The sequence below is a fragment of the Pavona decussata genome, unplaced genomic scaffold (assembly GCF_977016875.1).
Source record: "Pavona decussata unplaced genomic scaffold, jaPavDecu1.1 SCAFFOLD_29, whole genome shotgun sequence".
NCBI lineage: Eukaryota > Metazoa > Cnidaria > Anthozoa > Scleractinia > Agariciidae > Pavona > Pavona decussata.
In genome coordinates, this window is record NW_028145452.1 from 1,494,364 (window position 1) to 1,514,439 (window position 20,076).

The 20,076-nt window shown below is 38.6% G+C and overlaps 1 protein-coding gene across 3 annotated transcripts; it reads right to left on the reverse strand.

Moving 5' to 3' along the window:
- Positions 1 to 1,963: 1,963 nt before the first annotated feature.
- Positions 1,964 to 18,475, reverse strand: LOC146484866 (uncharacterized). Of its 3 annotated transcripts, none has more exons than XM_085104343.1 (4): positions 18,249 to 18,475; positions 6,851 to 6,988; positions 5,013 to 5,164; positions 1,964 to 3,683 (listed from the first exon to the last, which is right to left on the reverse strand). In XM_085104343.1, the coding sequence occupies exons 2-4, from the start codon at positions 6,951 to 6,953 to the stop codon at positions 3,258 to 3,260; spliced, it is 681 nt and encodes a 226-aa protein (XP_084960469.1). In that variant the 5' UTR covers positions 6,954 to 6,988; positions 18,249 to 18,475; the 3' UTR covers positions 1,964 to 3,257. The 3 variants fall into 3 exon arrangements, with proteins under 3 accessions (XP_084960469.1, XP_084960468.1, XP_084960471.1); XM_085104342.1 differs by lacking the exon at positions 18,249 to 18,475 and adding an exon at positions 9,815 to 9,969; XM_085104345.1 differs by lacking the exons at positions 6,851 to 6,988; positions 18,249 to 18,475 and adding an exon at positions 5,593 to 5,841.
- Positions 18,476 to 20,076: the final 1,601 nt, after the last annotated feature.

Sequence of the window (20,076 nt, forward strand, 5' to 3'; positions counted from 1 at the left end):
TAGTGTTTGTATGAAGCTGCGAACATGACCAAGTGTCCGCTTACGAGAGGTGTCCGCCCACGGGAGGTGTCCGTTATCGGAGGATCGACTGTATTTCAGAAAAAAATGGCCCAAGCACCATACTCTTTGACGTCGCACTTACCTCGATACCCATGTAGCGTATATAGGAGAGTCCCCCCCGGGAAGGGGGGGTGGTAATGACCTTCATGTAACAGGAAGTTCTTGCAACATCAGTTTTTGGCGGTTTTCCGTTAATTTCGGGAATTGTGCAACGGTTTTGATTCCAGGCCGCCGGGCAAATTTAACTCAGAGGGAGAGAGTAACATGTTGATAGATGTATCGTGATTTTGAACAAGGCTTAGCTAACATAATTATTGTCGGTTATGTAAACGAGATGATTGGTTCATTCAACAGATTCTTGTCTGCACGTACAGTTTTCTTGCTTTTTGTTTTACTCTTGTTGTTTTTACCGTTGTTGTATGAAAATAACATAATAAATGACTTTATTTAAGTGTCCAAGTATTTAGCGCTGTAGCGCCATTTGGAGATACTATAAACCAGTGAAATAAATATGCAAACTGAAAAGAACATTGTTAAAAATCCCAACTGGTGGGAGACAGATCAGTTGGCTATTTAGAAAGCATTGCCTTGGAGCAGGACTCGAACCTGGGGCCTCCAGATTACACGTCCGGCGCCCCTAACCTCTAAGCCACGTCGCCACACCGGAGTTGTAGTTTTTAGTCAGGTTTTGCTTGCAATGGCGATCAGCTATGGAATGACCCCCCAGGTTCTCTGAACAGGCGATAAACGTGTCGTCTTTTACACAAGAGCTTAAATCATCCGTTAAATCTGTTAAGCCCTATAACCGTTCCCTGTGGTTTAATTTTTCAGCTTCCACGTAAGGCAGTTTTCAAGGTAACAGATTGAAACACCGAAGGTAAATAAAGCTCCCAGTTGGCTTCATAGCTCAGTTGGTAGAACACTGCACTGATTGGGAAAAGAGGGAAGAAGGAGGGGGTAACCACCTGACTTACAAAGTGCGAAATGACCTGACTTGTAGTTTTCAAGGTTACAGATTGAAACACCGGAGGTAAATAAAGCTCCCAGTTGGCTTCATAGCTGAGTTGGTAGAACACTGTACTGGTTGGGAAAAGAGAAAAGAACGAGGGGGTGACCGCAAACTAACAAAGAGCGAAATGACCTCGCAGAGGTTATGTTTCCAAATACTCAGTTTTGCAGCTGATAAAGTTACGTACATATCTGCGTTGGTCTCTTATTTATTAATTCTTTCATCCGCAGATCAAATTTATGAATATCACGTATTTCACTTGTAGACCATATCTGTTCGTCTGTATCGGACAACCGTCATGCTCACGAGCAAAAGTTGTATTTTGCGCCATGTTTGTCAGAGTTCCAGTTCTAAAATACCAGAGTTCACCGGTGGAACAGATCAGTTCACTTTATATGACTCTCCTTGATCTAACTAATACTGTTTGCTCCGTGTTGAACACAAAGTGAACAAATTTCTGTGAAACCTCCTTTTGCCTCTGCGCACACGTTCTCCGCATCTCGCGATGGTCCAAGAAAGTCGGGTTTCTTAACAGCGGTTCCTGCTAAAACAGAAATATTTTTGCGCGGTTTATAACAACGCGGTAAAAGCATGTCTTGGCAAGTGTTATTTGAATCTGAAAAGAAAATTAAGGTAACAATGCATTTTTCAGGATAATAATAAAAACAATTAAGCTTCAGTTTGGGGAAAAATGCTTTTTATGATTGTTTTGTTGCTTAATTATCTCTGAAAAATGAGTCGCTACCCCCAGTTTTCTTTGTAGATTCCAATAACCCTTGCTGAGGTCTGCTTTTCGCGCATAGTCATAAACTGCGCAAAAAACCTCTGTATTGGGATGTACCGTCCTTAATTATAACCTGTTGTTTGATAAATTGAAAACTCATGAAAATGGTATTGATTGACACCTTTTCAGGCAAACGTAACCCTTTATTTATCTTGATGAAATTATGTTAACGGAACCATATAAAAACTCCATTCTTGGCCCGAAGTGGCAACAACTCAGTTTTCAACAATGCAAAAATTGCGACGGTTTTTTATTTATTAAATACGCTACTAATTAAATGCAAGTTGACAAATGAATGCGGTGGGTACAAATGCAAGCTATATATAACCTGTTTTTTTTTTTTAATTTGCGTTTTAAAAAGTTTGTTCCACTTAACAGCTGGTGTTAAAAATTGTGATTGCAATGGGCCATTCCACAATTGTCAGCTTTTGATATGGACGAAGTGACCATTTTCTTGATATCGCTGGAAAGAGCGCCAATAAAACAGTCAATTTTGAGAATCATTTGTTGAGGAAATTGCACAGATATTTTCTTACGGGGTTGGGGTGAGAGAGGGAGGAACAAGGGTATCCGCTGACAAAGGAAGGACTCATCGATCTACAATTTACACCAGTGAGTCGACTCCCGCTATCTCAAACCACTAAAAAAAGGAAAAGAAAGCAAACAAACAAACAACTTCCTGAAGCAGTCCGAGAGAATCAGTATCCATTGTAAACATTGTGCCTGGGAAGTGAGATTCTACTTGAGATAGAGAATGGTTCGAGAGACGTAACAGTTATTCCAGGTAGGGGGTGTCTACTGTGTTTACGCAATCATAGTGAAAAGAAAAAAAATAATGATGCATTACTCAATGGCGTATAGTCAGATGGCCTCTCCCTCTGATTTCCCATCACCCCATAGATTAGCCACTAATGCTGGTAAAAATATCTTCAGTCTTAAAACGTATGAGTTGTCTGATTGAATCAAAATGAGACTGAGAATTTTGTTGGTAAGTTCCTGCGAGAGAGCTTATCCTTTCTTGGTTCTTGCCATTCTTGGAACATTTGATAAGGGCCGCGAACTTACTTACTCCACCTTCTGGGGCAGATTATGAAGTAATTTTGAGTGATTTAATTACTTTTGCACATCAGGAGGGAAGAATGTCATTGTACAGCTTTTATGAATTGTCGGGCAATATAACGAAAATCGATCTCCATGAATCTCCAAGCCGAGAGACTATAAAAACCTCTTTTAAAACTGATGCACTTAGGCAGAATCATTTACAATATACTGTGTTGGGAAAATGATGATTTTGGTACTACAACGTTTTCAGTTATGCTTTTATACAATTATTCCACTCTCTTAGTTTTAGCATTTCGGCATTATATTATAACAATTGTTATTTTTTGTAACTGAGCTAAACTTTTAACACATCATCGGCGACGACTCTATTCGGTTCCGTGACATCTCTCCCGACATTGGGCCGCCATTTGCCATATAAGGAAAATACTGTTCGTGATTTGGGTTAAAGTGAGGCTGAGACGAAGACGGCGTGAAATTTGGAGGTGAAAAGGCGTTGATGCTGTTATTGATCAGCTTCTGATAATTTGCCTGTCTTTGCATGTTTGCCATTTCTTGGAAGTTGTGTTTGTTGGGCCAAGAGGCGCCATTAAATGTGAAATTGTTGAACTGTTGGGGAGGAACTTGGATGGATGGCTTTGTTGGATCTTGAACTTGCTGTATCGGCGGAGAGGGAGATTTCCTCTTCACCGCTGGTTTTGGTTTACTTTGCGCCCCTTGCTGTTGCTTGTTTTGTTGTCGAAACTTTGCCCTCCTGTTTTTAAACCATACCTAGGCAAACGTGAAATGCAAATTAATAAACGATAATAATTAAAAAAAAAAAGAAGGAAAACATGACTACAATGTATGCCGCTGACCTTAATTCGACTTGACAGAAAGAAAATGAAAGAAAATGAAAAATGCTTCAGGGTGTAATGTGATAAAAAATGTTTTACATATAGCCGGAAGTTTTGATCTAAGAATAGACATAAATCGACAGCTAGATTCCAACAACACTCCAGCTTGGTGCGGTGTTAAATGGCATGCGCTGTAGCAAGGACGTTCATTGTTCGAGTCATGGTCAAACAAATACACGGCTTTTTGTTATTTAAGTTACTTCAGAGGAATGGGAAAATGTATATAGGATAGCGAGAAAATAAATATGTCAGATCGATAAAAGCTATGAAGGAAACGATGAAAGAGAAACAATCGCGTGAGTCTAAACTAAGATTACTGACGCCCACCACTTGAAAGGGCAAGAATTTCAAACAGGGAGCATCGCAAACAATTTCCCACCTCACGATAGCAAATTCCAACGTTTCCACCGATTCTTCTGCAGTACTTTGGCCCAGAAAGCATATTATACACTAGAGGAACTTCTTCTCGACCAATTTACTACATTTAGGAGGCGACAAAAAATTTCGATCCGAACTTAGGCAGCACAGTCTGTTTCGTGCAGATTTTTAACACGTGTTTGGAGTGACACCCGATCGCCGGCCAGACGGCCGCATATGTCGCCAATGCGGGCGTCCAGTGATGAGATAACAGTTCTTTGTAAACATAGGAGTTGAATTCAATAGCATTAATAACAGCATAATTTGTGGATAATTGAGTGCTTACAATACACAATCCCTAACAACCAAGTTACGCCTCCTTTAAAACAGATCAAGAAGATTTCGGGCAGATCTATCATCTTCATCAAATGCTAATTGTTTCCGTGGCCCACGCAATGCCAAATATGCCCGTAAGTAGTTTGGAAGTATTTTGGAAGATCACCAAAAATGATGACCCGCGAGGACACCTCAACAGTAAATACAATAGACTGTAAGTTTGCCACTAACTTCGCTTCCTCGATGGAAATGTAATGAAACTTTAAGATGAGATCAGAAGGATAAAAGATCTCTTCAGGTTCGAGCAGTATGAGAAAGCAGCTTAATATATGGCATCCTTGACAGTAAAACTGCGATTGCGATTGAAGTATTGAGTGCTTGAACGTAACGAGGAAAGAGGCCACTAAACTTTGGAACGGCTACCAAGGCGATCATTTGTCCATCGGTTCTCTGCACTCCACACAAACAACATTAAGACCTTAGTTTAGACCCTAGCTCTTCCTACACTTACCTGCACTCTGCTTTCTGGAAGACTGATTTTCATGGCCACCTCCTCTCTCATGAATATGTCAGGATATTTTGTTTTTGCGAAGAGTTCGTCCAGAACTTCCAGCTGTGCTTTGGTGAAAGTTGTTCGTTCTCGGCGCTGTTTACGCGGAGGACCTTTTAAGAGGAGGAAAGAAAAATTAATCCCCTATGCCCTCATTTAACCGGCTGTTAAGACCTCCCCGGGAACTCATTTCAGCCATTAGTGTTGATAGTCAAGCGAGCCAACAACGCCTGGAAACTGTTCTCATTATTGCTTAATCTATTTAGTACATGAACGTGGCTTTAGGTGGTTTAACGAGAAATATAAATGACTTCATTTTCCTTCTCAAATTGAGAAGCAACCAAGTGGTGACATTTTATCAAAAATTTTGACCATCAATCAAGATCGCTGCTTCGTTCGCTGAAAAATATTCACGACTACCACTACAACTGAGCCTACTCTCACATAATGGAAGGAAGTTCGATGGATAATTGTATTTTGTTCTAACATTAATTATAGAGATATAACTGTTAAAGGTTTGGACTGCAAAAAGAACGTTTACCTTCCATAAATCGTGCTGTAAGGCACTGAGGACAACCCATGCAGGGTAAATATGGCGGCCAACCCAAATCCATCATGACACAATTTAACCGCAATATAGTTTCTTGGCTGGCCGTTGGATAGTTTGCCTTCTATCGTAATTCTCTTCAATGTGACAATTTTCAAATGTGCTCCTAAATTTATCACGTACGTGATAATCTGAGGGACTGGCCAATGATTATCGAGTATTTTGTGTCAGTCTTACTTAGTTGAAAGGATTATACTAAATGGGAAACGAACCCAGGTACGCACGTCAAAATGATAGAGATTGTGATTATTCAATTGTGACATCTTTCAGTAGACTAGAGGTGACCAGCAAAATGCAAAACAGCATCACTGGCAGTCAAGACTCACGAAAGAAAAGAGTCTCATTTGAACTTTATTCATTTATTATGGATATATGTCTTCGTGTTAAAACTCCCAGTCACTCATCAGTTTTCGTCGTTATAGTTGAAAAATCTCCTTGATATGAAAGGCAGGGAAGAACTGCTCGACAGCTATAATTTGAACCGTCATTTTATATGAATCTTATACAGCAAGTAGAAACCACGAATTTACACTTTGACCGACGAGTCTTGAGGAGGTATGTTGACTACTCAACTGACTCTTCTGAAAGAAACTCGTCTTACTCGCAGATAGATCAAAGCCTTGGTAGTATACGTACTGTACCTGTAGTCAAACAATCAATCAGCTTTAAATAACAGGGATTTAACGTTTTGGCTACGGAGATTATCCCCAAATCAGATTAACGCAACTGTCGGATCATCGTCAGGCAAAGGAAACGAACTAAAGATACGTATTTTAAAACGCATTCATGAAAATGAAAATGAAACACATTAATGAAAGTAGATAGTGGAACGACATACACTAACCAGTCAAAGCAGCGAATGTGAACGGAATTTTGCTCGAATTAATTAAAGGTGGGAAACATACATTTCAGCTTTCCAATTTAATGTAATTGGTAGCTCTACGATCTGTTTTCTTCGTTGCGTGAGACATGAAAGCTATGGATGCAAAGATGAATAAAGCGTTGTTGTCAAAATTTGTCCAAGGGTGGCTTAGACTCCCAACAACATGCATTTAGTGATAGAGACTAAACAATCATGTACGAGAATCAGCAGAGAGCGTCTGGTCCTAAACCACTTAGCCATATGAGAAAGATTATCTAGATTAAGACAGACATAACGACACCTGGACACGCAAGCCTCATTACGTCTTACCATAGATTGGTGCCTCGGGATTGTAGAAATCCATGCTGGGAGGATGGCTGTAGTTGAAACCATTTATTGCGCAGGGTGGCAGTCTTCCAAAAATACCATTCATGTCTACTCGTGTTTCGCTTCTCTGGAAAAAACAACCTGTGAACAACACCACACAGACAGTTAAGCGTAATCTTTTTGACCTTGTATGACCTAGGTTTTTTTGAATCACATGTGACAGGTAGGTCTTGTGTCGAGACCTGTCATTTCAAACCGATGACAAAAATAAACACTAAGATTTTATTCAGCGACAACTTAGTGTCACTGAGACGATTTTATGACAGTTTTATCTATCGCTAAGAACAGATATACTTCCTTTATGGGTCTGCTGATGAGAGAATGATTTCACCAGATCGATCACGAAAATCGTCTTTGTGATATACTTTCTGCAAACTGGTTTAAACGGTGCCTCCCAAAACGTGTTTCGCAATATAATGTGTGTTAAAACGTCAAAAAATGGGCAAGTTCTTTCCTTGTTTATTTTTACAATAAAAATGGCTTCTTAGATTTATGATATTTCAGTTCTTTTGTTCATTGTTCGTAGTCACGCGCTATGAAGTGGACGAATGTCTGAATAGACCCTTCTCCAAAATGGCGGCAACAGATTTGAATGAGTTAAAATTGAACTAAATGAAAAACTGATACCAGCACTGGAAAGAGACCTTTACTTTAGTAACCTTGCAAAGTTTCAGCATATTAGGTGTTATATCAGATTAGGAAATGTAAGATGAAATTTGACAAATTTACAGACGTTTGTATGACTGACCCCAGTCATACAAACGTATGTAAATTTTTCATTTTTCAACTTACATTTTCTCAGCTGACATTACACCTGATATGCTGAAACTTTGCAGGGTTACTAAAGTAAAAGTGCTATTTCTAGTGTTGGTATACGTTTTTAATTTTAACTCATTTGAATTTTCGGCCGCCATTTTGAGAAGGGTGTTATTTGGGTCCATCCGAAATCACTACCACGTGAATTTGGTCGACCACTCGACTCGCGTTGGTTGTTCTACTTTTTGCTGTGCGACACCGTGCTGACGAGAGCCAACCATCTCGAAGCAGCTGTCCACGGTTGCCGCATTCTGTTGATTCTCGGTTTGGTCTCTATCATGTCGCTGTGGTGTTAAATTTCCACGCAGTCCGATCAGCCTTGCAGAAGTTTGAGTCATTAGATTTATCGCATGGCTCAATGACTACAAAAGTGAAAGAGGGTTTGATCTACTCGAAATTTAAATCAATTGAACAGAAACTAAGTGAAAATAACTGAAAATAGTTGTTATGATTTTTCATTTATTAAACGGTTAGATTAAACGCATTGCTCAATGACTACAAAACTGAAAGAGAGTTTGATCTTCTCGATCTCGAAATTTACGTTAATTGACCGGTTAAGTAAAAAATAACTGTAAATAGTTGCTACGAACGTTCAATTATTATAGTGTTTGAGGGATAGAAGAAATTAGGAGAGAAAAAAAGGAGCGAAACTGAAGAAGAGAAAAAAAGAATGAAGAAGGCCGGGAACTGAAGAAGAAGAAGAAGAAGAAGAAGAAGAAGAAGAAGAAGAAGAAGAAGAAGAAGAAGAAGAAGAAGAAGAAGAAGAAGAAGAAGAAGAAGAAGAAGAAGAAGGAGGAAGAGGAGGAGGAGGAGAAAGAAAAAGAAGAAGAAAATGCAGAAGGACCTCTAAGGAGGATGAGGAGGAATAGAAGGATGGGAAAGTGAAGGAGAAGACGAGAAGGAAAGCAGAACTAGAACTACAAAACTGCGAATAGATAGTCTTACAATGTTAACGGAATATGTCGTTATTTCGTTTAGTCATTGCAGAATACGCGATAATCAATCCCGCGCGGAGTTTTGAGGGAGTATATTCCACAGATTACAAGCCATATGCGCGGGGTCAAAGAACACTTTTGATCGCATTCATACAACAACGAATTATGCGTGCGTTTGGATTGGTCCATTATCTTTTCTGAAGGACAGACACATACATGACGTCATTGGATGGTGTGACTCACTGCGTGGTCACACGAGTAGTCCACTGAGGCATAATGAAATTAATTTGTTAAGTAGAATTTGGCTAGCTGGGTTTGACGTAGGGCTTGTTTTGCTTTCCTGAGGGTCTAGATTGTTTTGCTGTCTAGGTCTAGCGGTAACCTCTGGCTAATAAAAAATGAAACAAATAAAATTTGTTTGACAAGATGTTGACTGCGGTCAACCAAATGCGCGTGCTGAATGCGTGAATACGTGAGATTAAGAGCAGGCGAAATCTAGGCTAACGTCATCAAGGTTACACCAAACGATGTAGCACGTACTCTGGAGAAAACGCGAATAATTTCAGAAGAATACTTACAACAGTAAACGGAACAGAAAAATCTGTAGTTCGAACCTAACTATCTTAGAACACGAAAAAGGGTTGAGTTAAATGTTCAAAACAAGTCCCTGGCAAGCGAAAATGATTGCGCATTACATAAACATAACGTTTACCTAAACCGGGTGGTGGCCTTGCCTAGAAGATTCAAATTGAAATGACCAAGAAATTAAACAAATAAAATTAAAAAACAGTATTTCCATCGATGCTGGAGGTAGTTATAGATCAAGAATTTTTAGCGATCCTCGAAGCAAGTAACCAACGTACTATATATAGGCTTTTGTTTTCTTCTGGATCTTCAAAACAACTTAAATTAAAGGAGTCATAGGCTAAGAAATGGCCAAAACGTAGCTAATAAAGTGAAGGTATACTACAAGAATTTTTAGCGAGACTCAAAGCATTAAGTATAACCAACGTACTATAGGTTGCTTTTGTTTCGGACCTTCAAAACAACTTTAAAGAGGTCATAGGCTGCGAAATGACCGAAAAGGGTAATAAATTGTTATAGCTTGTTATCACGCGGGAGTTACATTATTTCCTAATTTTATAAGTGATCCTACCCAAAGCAGTCCCAACGATTTCTTGTTCGATCTCTATTCTCCTCGTCTGTAAGACCGGCACTGCCCGATGTTTTCCTTATTGCTTGCTAGCCAAAATGAAATACGCTTGATGGCTTCAAGCGTGCATGTCAACGTCCCGACGGAATGTGAGGCGTGAGTGGACAGGTTGCGTCACAACAGTTAAATCCGGGAAGTTCAACCCACATCATTGGCGCCATTGCCAAAATTAAACTCTCAGCGATGTTTCGGGAAGTTAAATATTCTTTGGCCAAGGCATTTAGCATCTTTGGAGTACCACTTGGTCATTTAACACTTAAAACAGTTTTTACGAGAAAAATATAAACTCTAAACAATCAAAGAGCGATAGACGATGGTACTGCTTAATGGCTTTGATTCAAATTAATAACAGTTTGACTCCGCAAGGCAGGCCGGACTCTGGACTAAGAAAGACCCATGGGCAAGCAGAAAGCTGTTTTGTTATTTTGCAGGGCAAAGCTGTAGGGATCACCAGGATCGCCATATACACCATTAACCCTTAACTCCTAAGGAATTCCAGAAAACAATTTAGCACTATACACTTAAGCACTTGAACATAATGGCAAGATTTTTCCTGACAACAAGTCAATCATTAACAACTTAATTTTGACTAACTCGTAACGCGTACCAGACTTGTGGCAAGGTTTTCGATTTTTCCTTGACAGGTTTCCTTGTTGGAAAACTGGCGCGTCAGTACTTGTCAAACAAAAAAAAAAATTGTTAGAGAAAAACGTTTCAAGGCGAAATTCGCTTTTAAAAGCGTAATGGGCTTTAGTTGTTTAATGCTACTCAACTGAAAAGTCGTACAGAGTCAAAAATACCTCGACGTCTTTATTGCATGACCTACGTTGGGAATTGGCTAAGTTGATTATACCTTAAGACACTAATGAAATGTAATCCTGTTTAAAAAAGGCGGAAAAATACGATTTGCACGATAACTGGTTCTCTTGGTTTCTTGACCTCTGCACGGTTCCTAATTCAAAACATATTTTTCTCCCAGGCGATGGATGCATCTCAAGCTGGAACTAAAGGGATTTTTATATGATCCGTTTCCACAATGTTAAATTGTGAAGCGTTGTAATTACAATCAAGTAGTTTTGTATATTTCAGGAAAAGTCGATTTGACCTCAGTTTAGATGAGCAGGGATATCGCAGTGAAGGTGACAGCTCTCGCCTTTCCACCAAAGGTGCCCCAGGTTTGGATCTCAGGGGTCAGTTTCACTATGTGGGTTGAGGTTTTGGTGTTTGCCTGGTTTTCCTTCCTTGACTGAAACACCTCATGCATTTCTGGTAGATGCCCACATTGAAACCACTTGTCAGTAAAAGGTCTTCCTCTGAATATCAGGAATTTCGTGATGCCCTTGTAGTAATATTTCTAATAAGCTTTGTTTGCTTGGTTGCTATATATACACAAGTCATAACTAGGTCAAGGAATGTTTGGCGATTCATTTTTTTGCTTTTCAGAAGAAACTACAGTATCAAATTATACCCTGGGGCAAAATCTGGTACCTTTACTTAAAAAAAACTGATTTTGTCAAGCCATTGGCCCGTGTCTGAGGAGCAACCACTGTCTAACAGTGTTCAGTTGTAACAATGAGTCACAAATTTTTAATTAATTCTTTCTTTTTCTTTTTAGCCATTTCAAACATCTCAAGTAGTTTCAAATCCACAAAAACGTTATCAAATTTCTTTCAGCTGTTCCTACCATCTTCCAAACCGGAAAATGTTTTTTTAAATCCGAAAGTCTTTCCCAAATCCTTAAAGCTCTGCTAGAGAATACGTTTTAAATCCAGCAGTTGCTTGTCGCCTAATTAGCTGTAACTAGGTAGCGTGCATGTGTGCAAGAAAATGGCCGCAGTTTGAATCCAAACTGTTACGTTAGATTTTGTAACCTATCGCTGGGAAAGACAAGTAAAAGTTTGTGCATTGCCTTTGTGTAATTTTAATCTACTCAAGTACACCCTCCAAAACTGCTATTTTTGACACGGTAAGTCCTTGCACGTTTGTTTGGGCATGTTCCAAGTTATCTATTGTACTCTGGCTCAAACCTTTATTGCTCCCATCGTTTACCTTGAAAAAATATTCCAACGGCAAAATAGAAAAGGTACAGTTCGAAAAAGGGATAATAGCATCAAGGTTTTGAGGAATGTTAATAACGGAACACCCGGGATATGCCCTAATAATAAAACACATCTCTATAATTGCACGGTCTGATTGGGTTTGTGTCTCCCTTCATGAACAATTCTACCTTCAACGCAAGCGTGCTCAATTTTTCTATAAATATTCTTAAATCACAAGATAAAAAGTACCGTAAATTAATAATTATAGGAATTTGAAACATTTACTGGTTTTTGCTAGTCTTGTGAAATTTGTCAACCGGCGTTTAGTCAAGGGAAGCCCAAATGCTCCACTGAGGAACACGTTGTCGTCCTGAACCAATTAGGGGAAAAACCCGATTAACTACTTAAGGACGACGGGTGGACTCACAAGACAAACAGCCCAGGCAAGAAATGATAATTTAAGGCGGTCCAAGAAAGGAAGATTATGTCTAGAGTAAGAGACAAAAGTTTAGTACATCAAAATGTAAATTACCCAATTAAGTTAAGATGGCAGAACCTTACAGTACGTCAAACCAGAATGTCTGACACCTAACTTTTTCTAGATCCTGTTCTCTAGACTAGCGTGATGCACTGACGAGTTCAAGGGATTTTCAAGAAAAGGTTACTTTGCCATGCACAGCTTGCAGTTGTAAAATAGTTAGCATATTTTTCTTCCGTGCTCCTGGGTCGTTTCTTGGAAGGGTTTCAAGTGCTTTGTATGGGAAGAAGCACAAAACTTCACATTTCTATCATGAAAACGCTGAAAAAAACTGGATCATTTTGACGTTATGCGAAAAATTATCTTGGCTTACCGCAAAACAAATAATGAAGTCAGTGCACACATGAAGCAACATTCCAGTCATCCAAATATTTATTGTTGATGTACCAAAAGATCTTTCAGGCAAACATGCGGTAAAAGCGATGGAGTAATTTACTGGAACTTGTCTCCTTTAGAAAAGTTTGTTATTTCTCGTTTGGAAAATGACTGCTTTCCTTTCAGGACCTTTCAGTTATTCAAGTTGGTGTAGGTTTTTACTAAATAGGTGTGTAATCACATAATCTGTTTTAATAAATAAATCCGAACGAAACGTGGTGAGATTCTATTGAAATACAATGACCAAATTTTGCCACCCAGGAAAGCATAGATCGATAAAGCTTGTACATGTGCCTCAATAATTACACATTTGGCTGGCATTTATGCAAAGAAAGCAAACGCTTAAAGCAATCACTACTGTACAAAATGAAAAGACGCCACAAGAATATACCGGATATCATCAACATAGCCACATTGTACATAGGATTTTATCCCGATATTATGCGACAGCATAATAAACAACATTACGGAAAAATAGTATCCATTAACGTTTATTTGGCGTTTAGCTAGACTTTGTGATCTATTTTTTTCTATGGATGTAAGGGTTAGAATTATAATTTTATAACTAAGAGTTTGAGCAGGGTCGAAGCGCTGTACAACAGACGCTTAGGATGCCGCGTCATGTTATTGTTTCATCAGAATAACGGTTTAAAGCCGCCATTAGATCTCCCTTGCTTGAATTAATGTCGGTGAGGTTGTCTTAGATGAGAAAACAGAAGAAATAATTAACATGAATGTGTAATCAAAGTGAACAGTTACTATTTTATAGGTCCAAGGACAGAGTCTCAAAAATGTATTTATGTCTGGCATTTGGAATTGAGCTGCTCTATGTTGTACATTTGAAGTTTATTTCTTCTTTTCTTATAAAATCTTTGCTTGCTAAAAGGCGAAAGAGCACGGTCTATATAAGGATGTCTTCGGCTGTTTTGAAGTTGGAATATTGTTGGTTAGCCTCTCAGAGTCTCTCTCTTGGTACAACAGATTTACATGTCATTGCTTACACATCGCCATTTTGACAGCCCTCGAATATCTTATACTGCTTCCAAAGCTTGGAACTCTCTCTCAGACGAGTTTAGGTCAATGACTAATATCAAATTATCTAGACAAGAAGTGCGCAAAATTTCATCTTTCAGATAACTCTTTCACTTATTTACAAACGTACATATTATTTGTTTCTTTCTCGGCACATTAGCATGGATTTTGCTAGAGGCCTAAACAGCCTCAATCAGATCCGAGGATAAATAAGGTTTCATTTATCTTGTTCAAAATAGCACTGCCTGTAGTAGTATTTCCATTTACCATTGCCCCAGTCACAAGGCTACCATTAAACTTGACTTTAATTTAAAGTCACATGGTGTGTTCTCTTAGATAGAAAAACATGCATAGTGTGTCTAAATACAAAGCTCTATTGGAGTTATATTTGTACCTTGCTGTTCCTAGTGAATGGCCTTCGTTCTCGTTATGTACTGAGGTTTTCAGTGAGGTTTTTTGCGGGTGTGGGACTTTTGTTTTACGAGTTGCAATTGTTATTGAATTCGAGTTGGTCGAAAATTGCCAAGGTAGCGAGAGAGAGCCAAATATTGAAGTGCCAAGAAGAGAAAGAATATCCCCTCTCATTGTGGTTACGAACCTTTCTCCGCGTACAAGGGATCGGAAGAGGAAATGAAGTATGTCTAAAACGTTTTCGTATTCAGTCTTCAGTCTTAAACACTCTCCTATTCAAATCTTGAGGCGAGTTAATGTACCACATTCACTTGGACCAGAATCAAATTCCTCAGAACCCGGGGTCTTATGCATGCAATGTCTCTCGGTTTCAACAGTATTGACTATTGGAATGAAACGTCTTTGACCAGTGCTTTCCTGTGGAGTTGTGTGATATGGCGGAAAAACAGAACTATGATTTTTTCTATTTTCTAGATATTAGCCAACCTTTGGGAGTGGGTGGCATAATGCATGCAACAATGAAACTCCATGTAATTGTTTTGACAAGCTCTGATTTCTTTTTCGTGTGTTTCTCCTGGCATTAAAACATCCCTTGACCAGGGCCATATCAATTTTACTAAGAATATTCCGCACGAACGCGTGCGATTGTTTTGTGAAACTTTTCAATACTGTTAGTCTGTCGTTCAACAACCTTTTTGGAAACGTTTTGTGCCAGTTTTTTTTTAGGGAATTGTTCAATTTTGTTTCTGCACACCCGCCAGTCCATTTTGGCCCCAACTAATTTTATTTCAAAGGTCAGCTCACTTCAAAAAGGACAGCTGGGGTTTTATTTTAAAAAAAGCCAATTACCCTGACATGACTTTTAAAATATTTTCACAAATCTAAAAAAGCACGTGTGAAGTTGCTGTTAATCGTTTCAGATCTCCAAATTTCTCACTTTGTTTTTTAAGTGAATGGGCCCAGCGTTGAATGTTCTTGGTTGTCAAGGTGTGATCCCTTGCTTGTAGATATGACTGATTGGTACTTTGCTTTCTTGTGGTTCATAGTCTGACACAGTGGTATTTAGAAGCAACCGCAACTGTAAAACATTTCTATTCACATTTTCAGTTTTCATGGCATATAATAATTTTTTTGGACTTTTTGAAACAGTCTTTGCTTCAGTAACTCGGCGAAAAATTGTTTCATCTCGCTCTAAACTTCACTGGATTTAATTTCAATTTTTTTTCTCCGACTTCAAAGACATTACACTTTTGATCAATTAATCAAACTTTTGTTCCTGTCAATTGTTAATTCCTGATTATTTTTACCCAAGCTGTAAACAGTGCAAGTAGCTTTGTATTCTTTTCATTTTAATTCAGCGAAAAAGGTTTCCCTTACAGTTAAGTGAAATTAAAACAGCGAATATTTTCTGTCTTTTTGGTCAGTCTTCTAGATTTCTAGGAACTACAGTAAAAATCCGTTATCGCTTTACTGAACTCAAGATCTGACTAGTAATCTACGCCATGTTTTGTAAGAAACAAAAACGGCGTGTTAGTCAAACGAGGAAACACACGCTCTGAAGTATGATAGTTTCTAAACGTCGTTTCTTTTAAGATAACTTCCAACTTTCCTTCTTTGTAAAACGGATGAAACTGCCTTTTCTTCTCGTTGCGTGTTTTGTGGTTAGGTTTATTATCAGTTTGTCAGTGAGCCTGGCACCCCACAGCTGTGAACTTGGCGGGAAATGTCATGCGCTGAGGGTCTGCGATTGTGCAACATCCGTTCCATGTGCCAATCAACCAAGCACTGGACTGTCCTCATTACAAAGGACAGCAAGTCTGCCACTGTTTCAAAGCCACGGGTGGAAAACTCCGAAATTTTGACGTCGTTCCCAGCAACGATGCGAGTTTTACTGGGAGCAGTTACGAATGTTGTGTGTCAGGGATTAAACTATTATCCCATTATCAGCAAATAAGCTTCGTAGGCCGTCAGCGTTTAAGTAATTGCAATTATATCTTCGTCAAAAGGTGTCTCTTTGTCTTCATTGTTGTCTCCGTCTTGACATTTTCTAAACAGGCAAAAGATCTGGGAGATCTTACGCGTCCATACTATCCATAAATGTTGCTTACGATTCTGCCCGTTCTTTTAAACCTCCAACGACTTTTAATCATATCATGAGCTATTATTTTCTTGTTTTGTTACTGAAATACAGTGTACTGAATGACAAAATACCACACAAAGCTATCTCTGAGAAACTTTCATTTTAATGGTCGTACCGGACGATTTTATGCACATACTCAAAGTTGGAAACCACATTTCTTGTCTTCGACCTTGAATTAGGCAGTTACAGATCCATCTAGAGCAGGAAATTGGTTAGCGCTGTGGGTTTGACGAATATTGTTTACAGATACGCCCCCTCGATTTACACTTCCAAACAAAACGCAAATGATCTCCTGGGACCAGCACTGAGTTGTTTGATTAATTATTTTGGAAAAGAAAATGTGAGCAGATGTTTTTGTCTTCTTCTTGAAATAAAGTTTAGTTAATGAAAAAGATCACTAGGTATTTGTTTCATTTACATCTGGTTCAGCGATGAATGAGATTTTTTTTCTCAATGCCGTGTCGTCGTTTCGACCGGGTCAAAACACTACCAGGCTTGTGAACGTTGTCAAACGCTCGTTTCTTAGAGGGCTACAAAAAGCCGTATTGTCTGTAAACTCGGTAGGCTCCAGGTATTCAAAGAAACTGCTGAACCATTGCAAGGACTGTGTCAGAGCATAAAATGCTATGTAAGTATATTTTCCGAGGTATCTCGGTGATGATCGTTTACTGAATAGGTGAGGTATGTACACAGTTCAAAATGTTGTTACTCGTTTTCTTAGTATGCTTCTTACCTAATTGATCTGTCTTTTATCTTCATAAAATAGTCTAGTCTAAATTATCCCGTGTGTTTTGGTCATCATATATACATTTTCCTATCATTTCTCACAGCATTATATTTTAAATTGTCGACGCCTCACTCAGCAGCACTGAAAATACTGAAAATTACATTGAGCGACAATGGCGCCTAATTTGATTCAAACAAAAGCGTCAAACTGTTTCTGCTTTCTGAAGCTTCACGTGTTTTTAGTCATCGCTGGAATACGACGTTTTACCGTCGTATTTAAAGAGTGATATTGAAACAATGATGGATGCATAACAGCAAATACTGAATATAATATAATTTTAAACGGTATATAATTTTAAAGCGTAAAGACCGCAAACGGACTAAGATCTACATGTATCTTTGATACACTTCATTTGAAATTTTATTCTTTTTTATGAAGTTAATTTGACCTTAATTTTTGCTACAAAACATTACATTATGAACATCCACTAAAATGTCTAACAATAAACACAACGCCTGTACATCTGCTCATTTTAGGAGCACTTTAGTGCGTTAAATAGATTGCTTTGTTATTCTTTTAAAAATATATTGGCATCGGCTGATGCAAGACGGAAAAGTTGAACACTCACTGAAATTCTCGATCGCCGTTCGGAATTTCTTAGTCACTGTAATACACTTTCAGCTACGGTAACGTAAGCAATAAATCATTTACTCGCGCGGTTGCAGTGCTGTTGTGTTTTAGTAATTAGCTGACATCAGTTGTTCGCTGAGATTGGTTCATTGGAACGCGGAAAGCCCACGGTTTAATTCAACCACGGGTCGAGAAAACACGGCAAGAAAGATATGAGACAAGTATGTATGAGCTGCTGCACATACACTGGTGTGATGAGACAAACTCGCTTCGTGATCGTGATAATTTGAAATTCATATTCATAGCCAGATCATCTTCCTTTCAGCAAAATACTACAAACTATCGCTACATCGACATTTATACAACTCAAAACACTAGTATTATATTTAATAAACCAGGCATGGATCTCAGATAAATGAACACGTATAGATAAAAGCAAACGTTGGAAGGGGATACATCACTCCTAATTATAAAATCAGTCTCACCTTCAGCTTTCAAGAATACACGTGCACCTTCCCGACTGTACAGTAAATGACGCGATTCGTGTGTGTTTCCACAGTGCTTAAATTTCGCGTTGTGATCCTAATATCTCCTGTAACTGCGTAGCGATGCTTCCAGCAAATCCCTTCCGGTGGTGTTTCCTTTGCAGCCCCCAGTGGCTATAAATATTGTGGTGCGTACGCTGTGCGCGATGATTTGAGAATGAGCAGAGTACTAGTCTGACTAGTTTGGGAGGTGATTTCTGCTCTCTGTCAAAAATCGTGGATTGTAACTATAGCATAGGTCAGAGAGGACACGAGTCAGCCCTATTTTTCAATGGGTCAGTATTTGATGGGAGTGGCCTAGCAAACGGATACTAGAACAGCTCAAGTCTGGGCTTTTCTACAACCTGCTTATTAAAGCTGTTAAACTGACCATTGTTCTAAAAACTTTAACCCTTTCTGAGAGGGCCAAACTAATTTCCTAGATTAAAAAAGTGAAAATTGCAAACGCAGACCATGATAAGCGGGAAAAGAATAAGAAAATGCCCCTGCAGTGATAGCTTTGATTTGAATGGTTCCTCATATACCGGAACAACGGTGACAAATGGATATTATGGTTTTTGGTTGATGGTTTCTTTCAGTTTCTGTCTCATTCGTGCTCTGAATGTATGCAGATTGTGTTAAATTAGCAGGCGATTTAATGTGGCAGCCGATAAAAAACTTGTCTTAAATTCATTTCCGTTGCATACATAAATTGAAAAAATTTTTCTCTTTCTTTTTTATCTCGGAGTTTAACTCATAGTTTCCATTTTTTAAAAAACCTATACTGACGTTGGAAGAGGAATTTTTTTTTCTGCTTTGTGAAACTACAGATGATTGCTGTTCGCCAGAAATTAAAGCGATCACGCTATCGATGCTGGGGAGATCAGTGTACTAACTGCAGTTTATGATAGGCAGGATTAATTCAAGTGCATTTATAGCTAGGAGGCAGATTATTCTCGCCTTTGTCTCCCACAATTCTGTTAAAATCCTTTTGTCGCCAAAGAGAGAGACAAATCGCAATGAATTCCTGAGTCGAAAATTTAAGGACGAGTTTTTCAGCTCTGCGTTACAATCTTGAACTGAATGTCATGAGGTTTTCGAAAAAATAAAATAACCTTGCTGAAAAGTAAATTTTTAGCAAGGTTTCTTCTAGATACTTATGCGATGAAATATTAGGCATATCAATTCTCATCTGTGTGGGATGTTTTTGGTAATTAAGAACGTTCTGGTTAAACACTGTTTGTGAAATCAATTCTTACACACAAAGTTTTAAGTTTTAATCATGTTCAGCAAATAACCATAAGTATTTTTTCCCTATGACTTCAATACGCTTCAAAGTCTTTTAAAAGTCTGTTAATATGAGTTTGTTCGTTTATTTATTTTATTTTATTCAGTCAACAAATATTTATACAGGGAGTATGCAGTTCAGCATAGCCTTGTTTAAATGGAGTCCCGTATCATCAGTTTGCCTTTTTACTTTAGCTCAGTACTTCATTGACCAAACAGATAATTCCCATTTCTACCACAATGGAAACCATCTGTTGGACCGATGAAATTTAACAAAGTATTCGCGGTATTTTCCTTTGGTGTTGTGCATTAGTTTGCATCAATTGTTGGCTTAAGGCTGTTTTTAGAATCTCTCGCTACTGACCTTTTCAAGAATTTAATTCAAAGCCGACCGCCCACCTTTTCTGAACTTACGGTGGTCGTTTGCAAGAAAGTTCACTCGGTTTGAGGACAGGTCAGTCAAATGGCTGACTTTGATCATGACAGAGATGGCGTAGTTCAG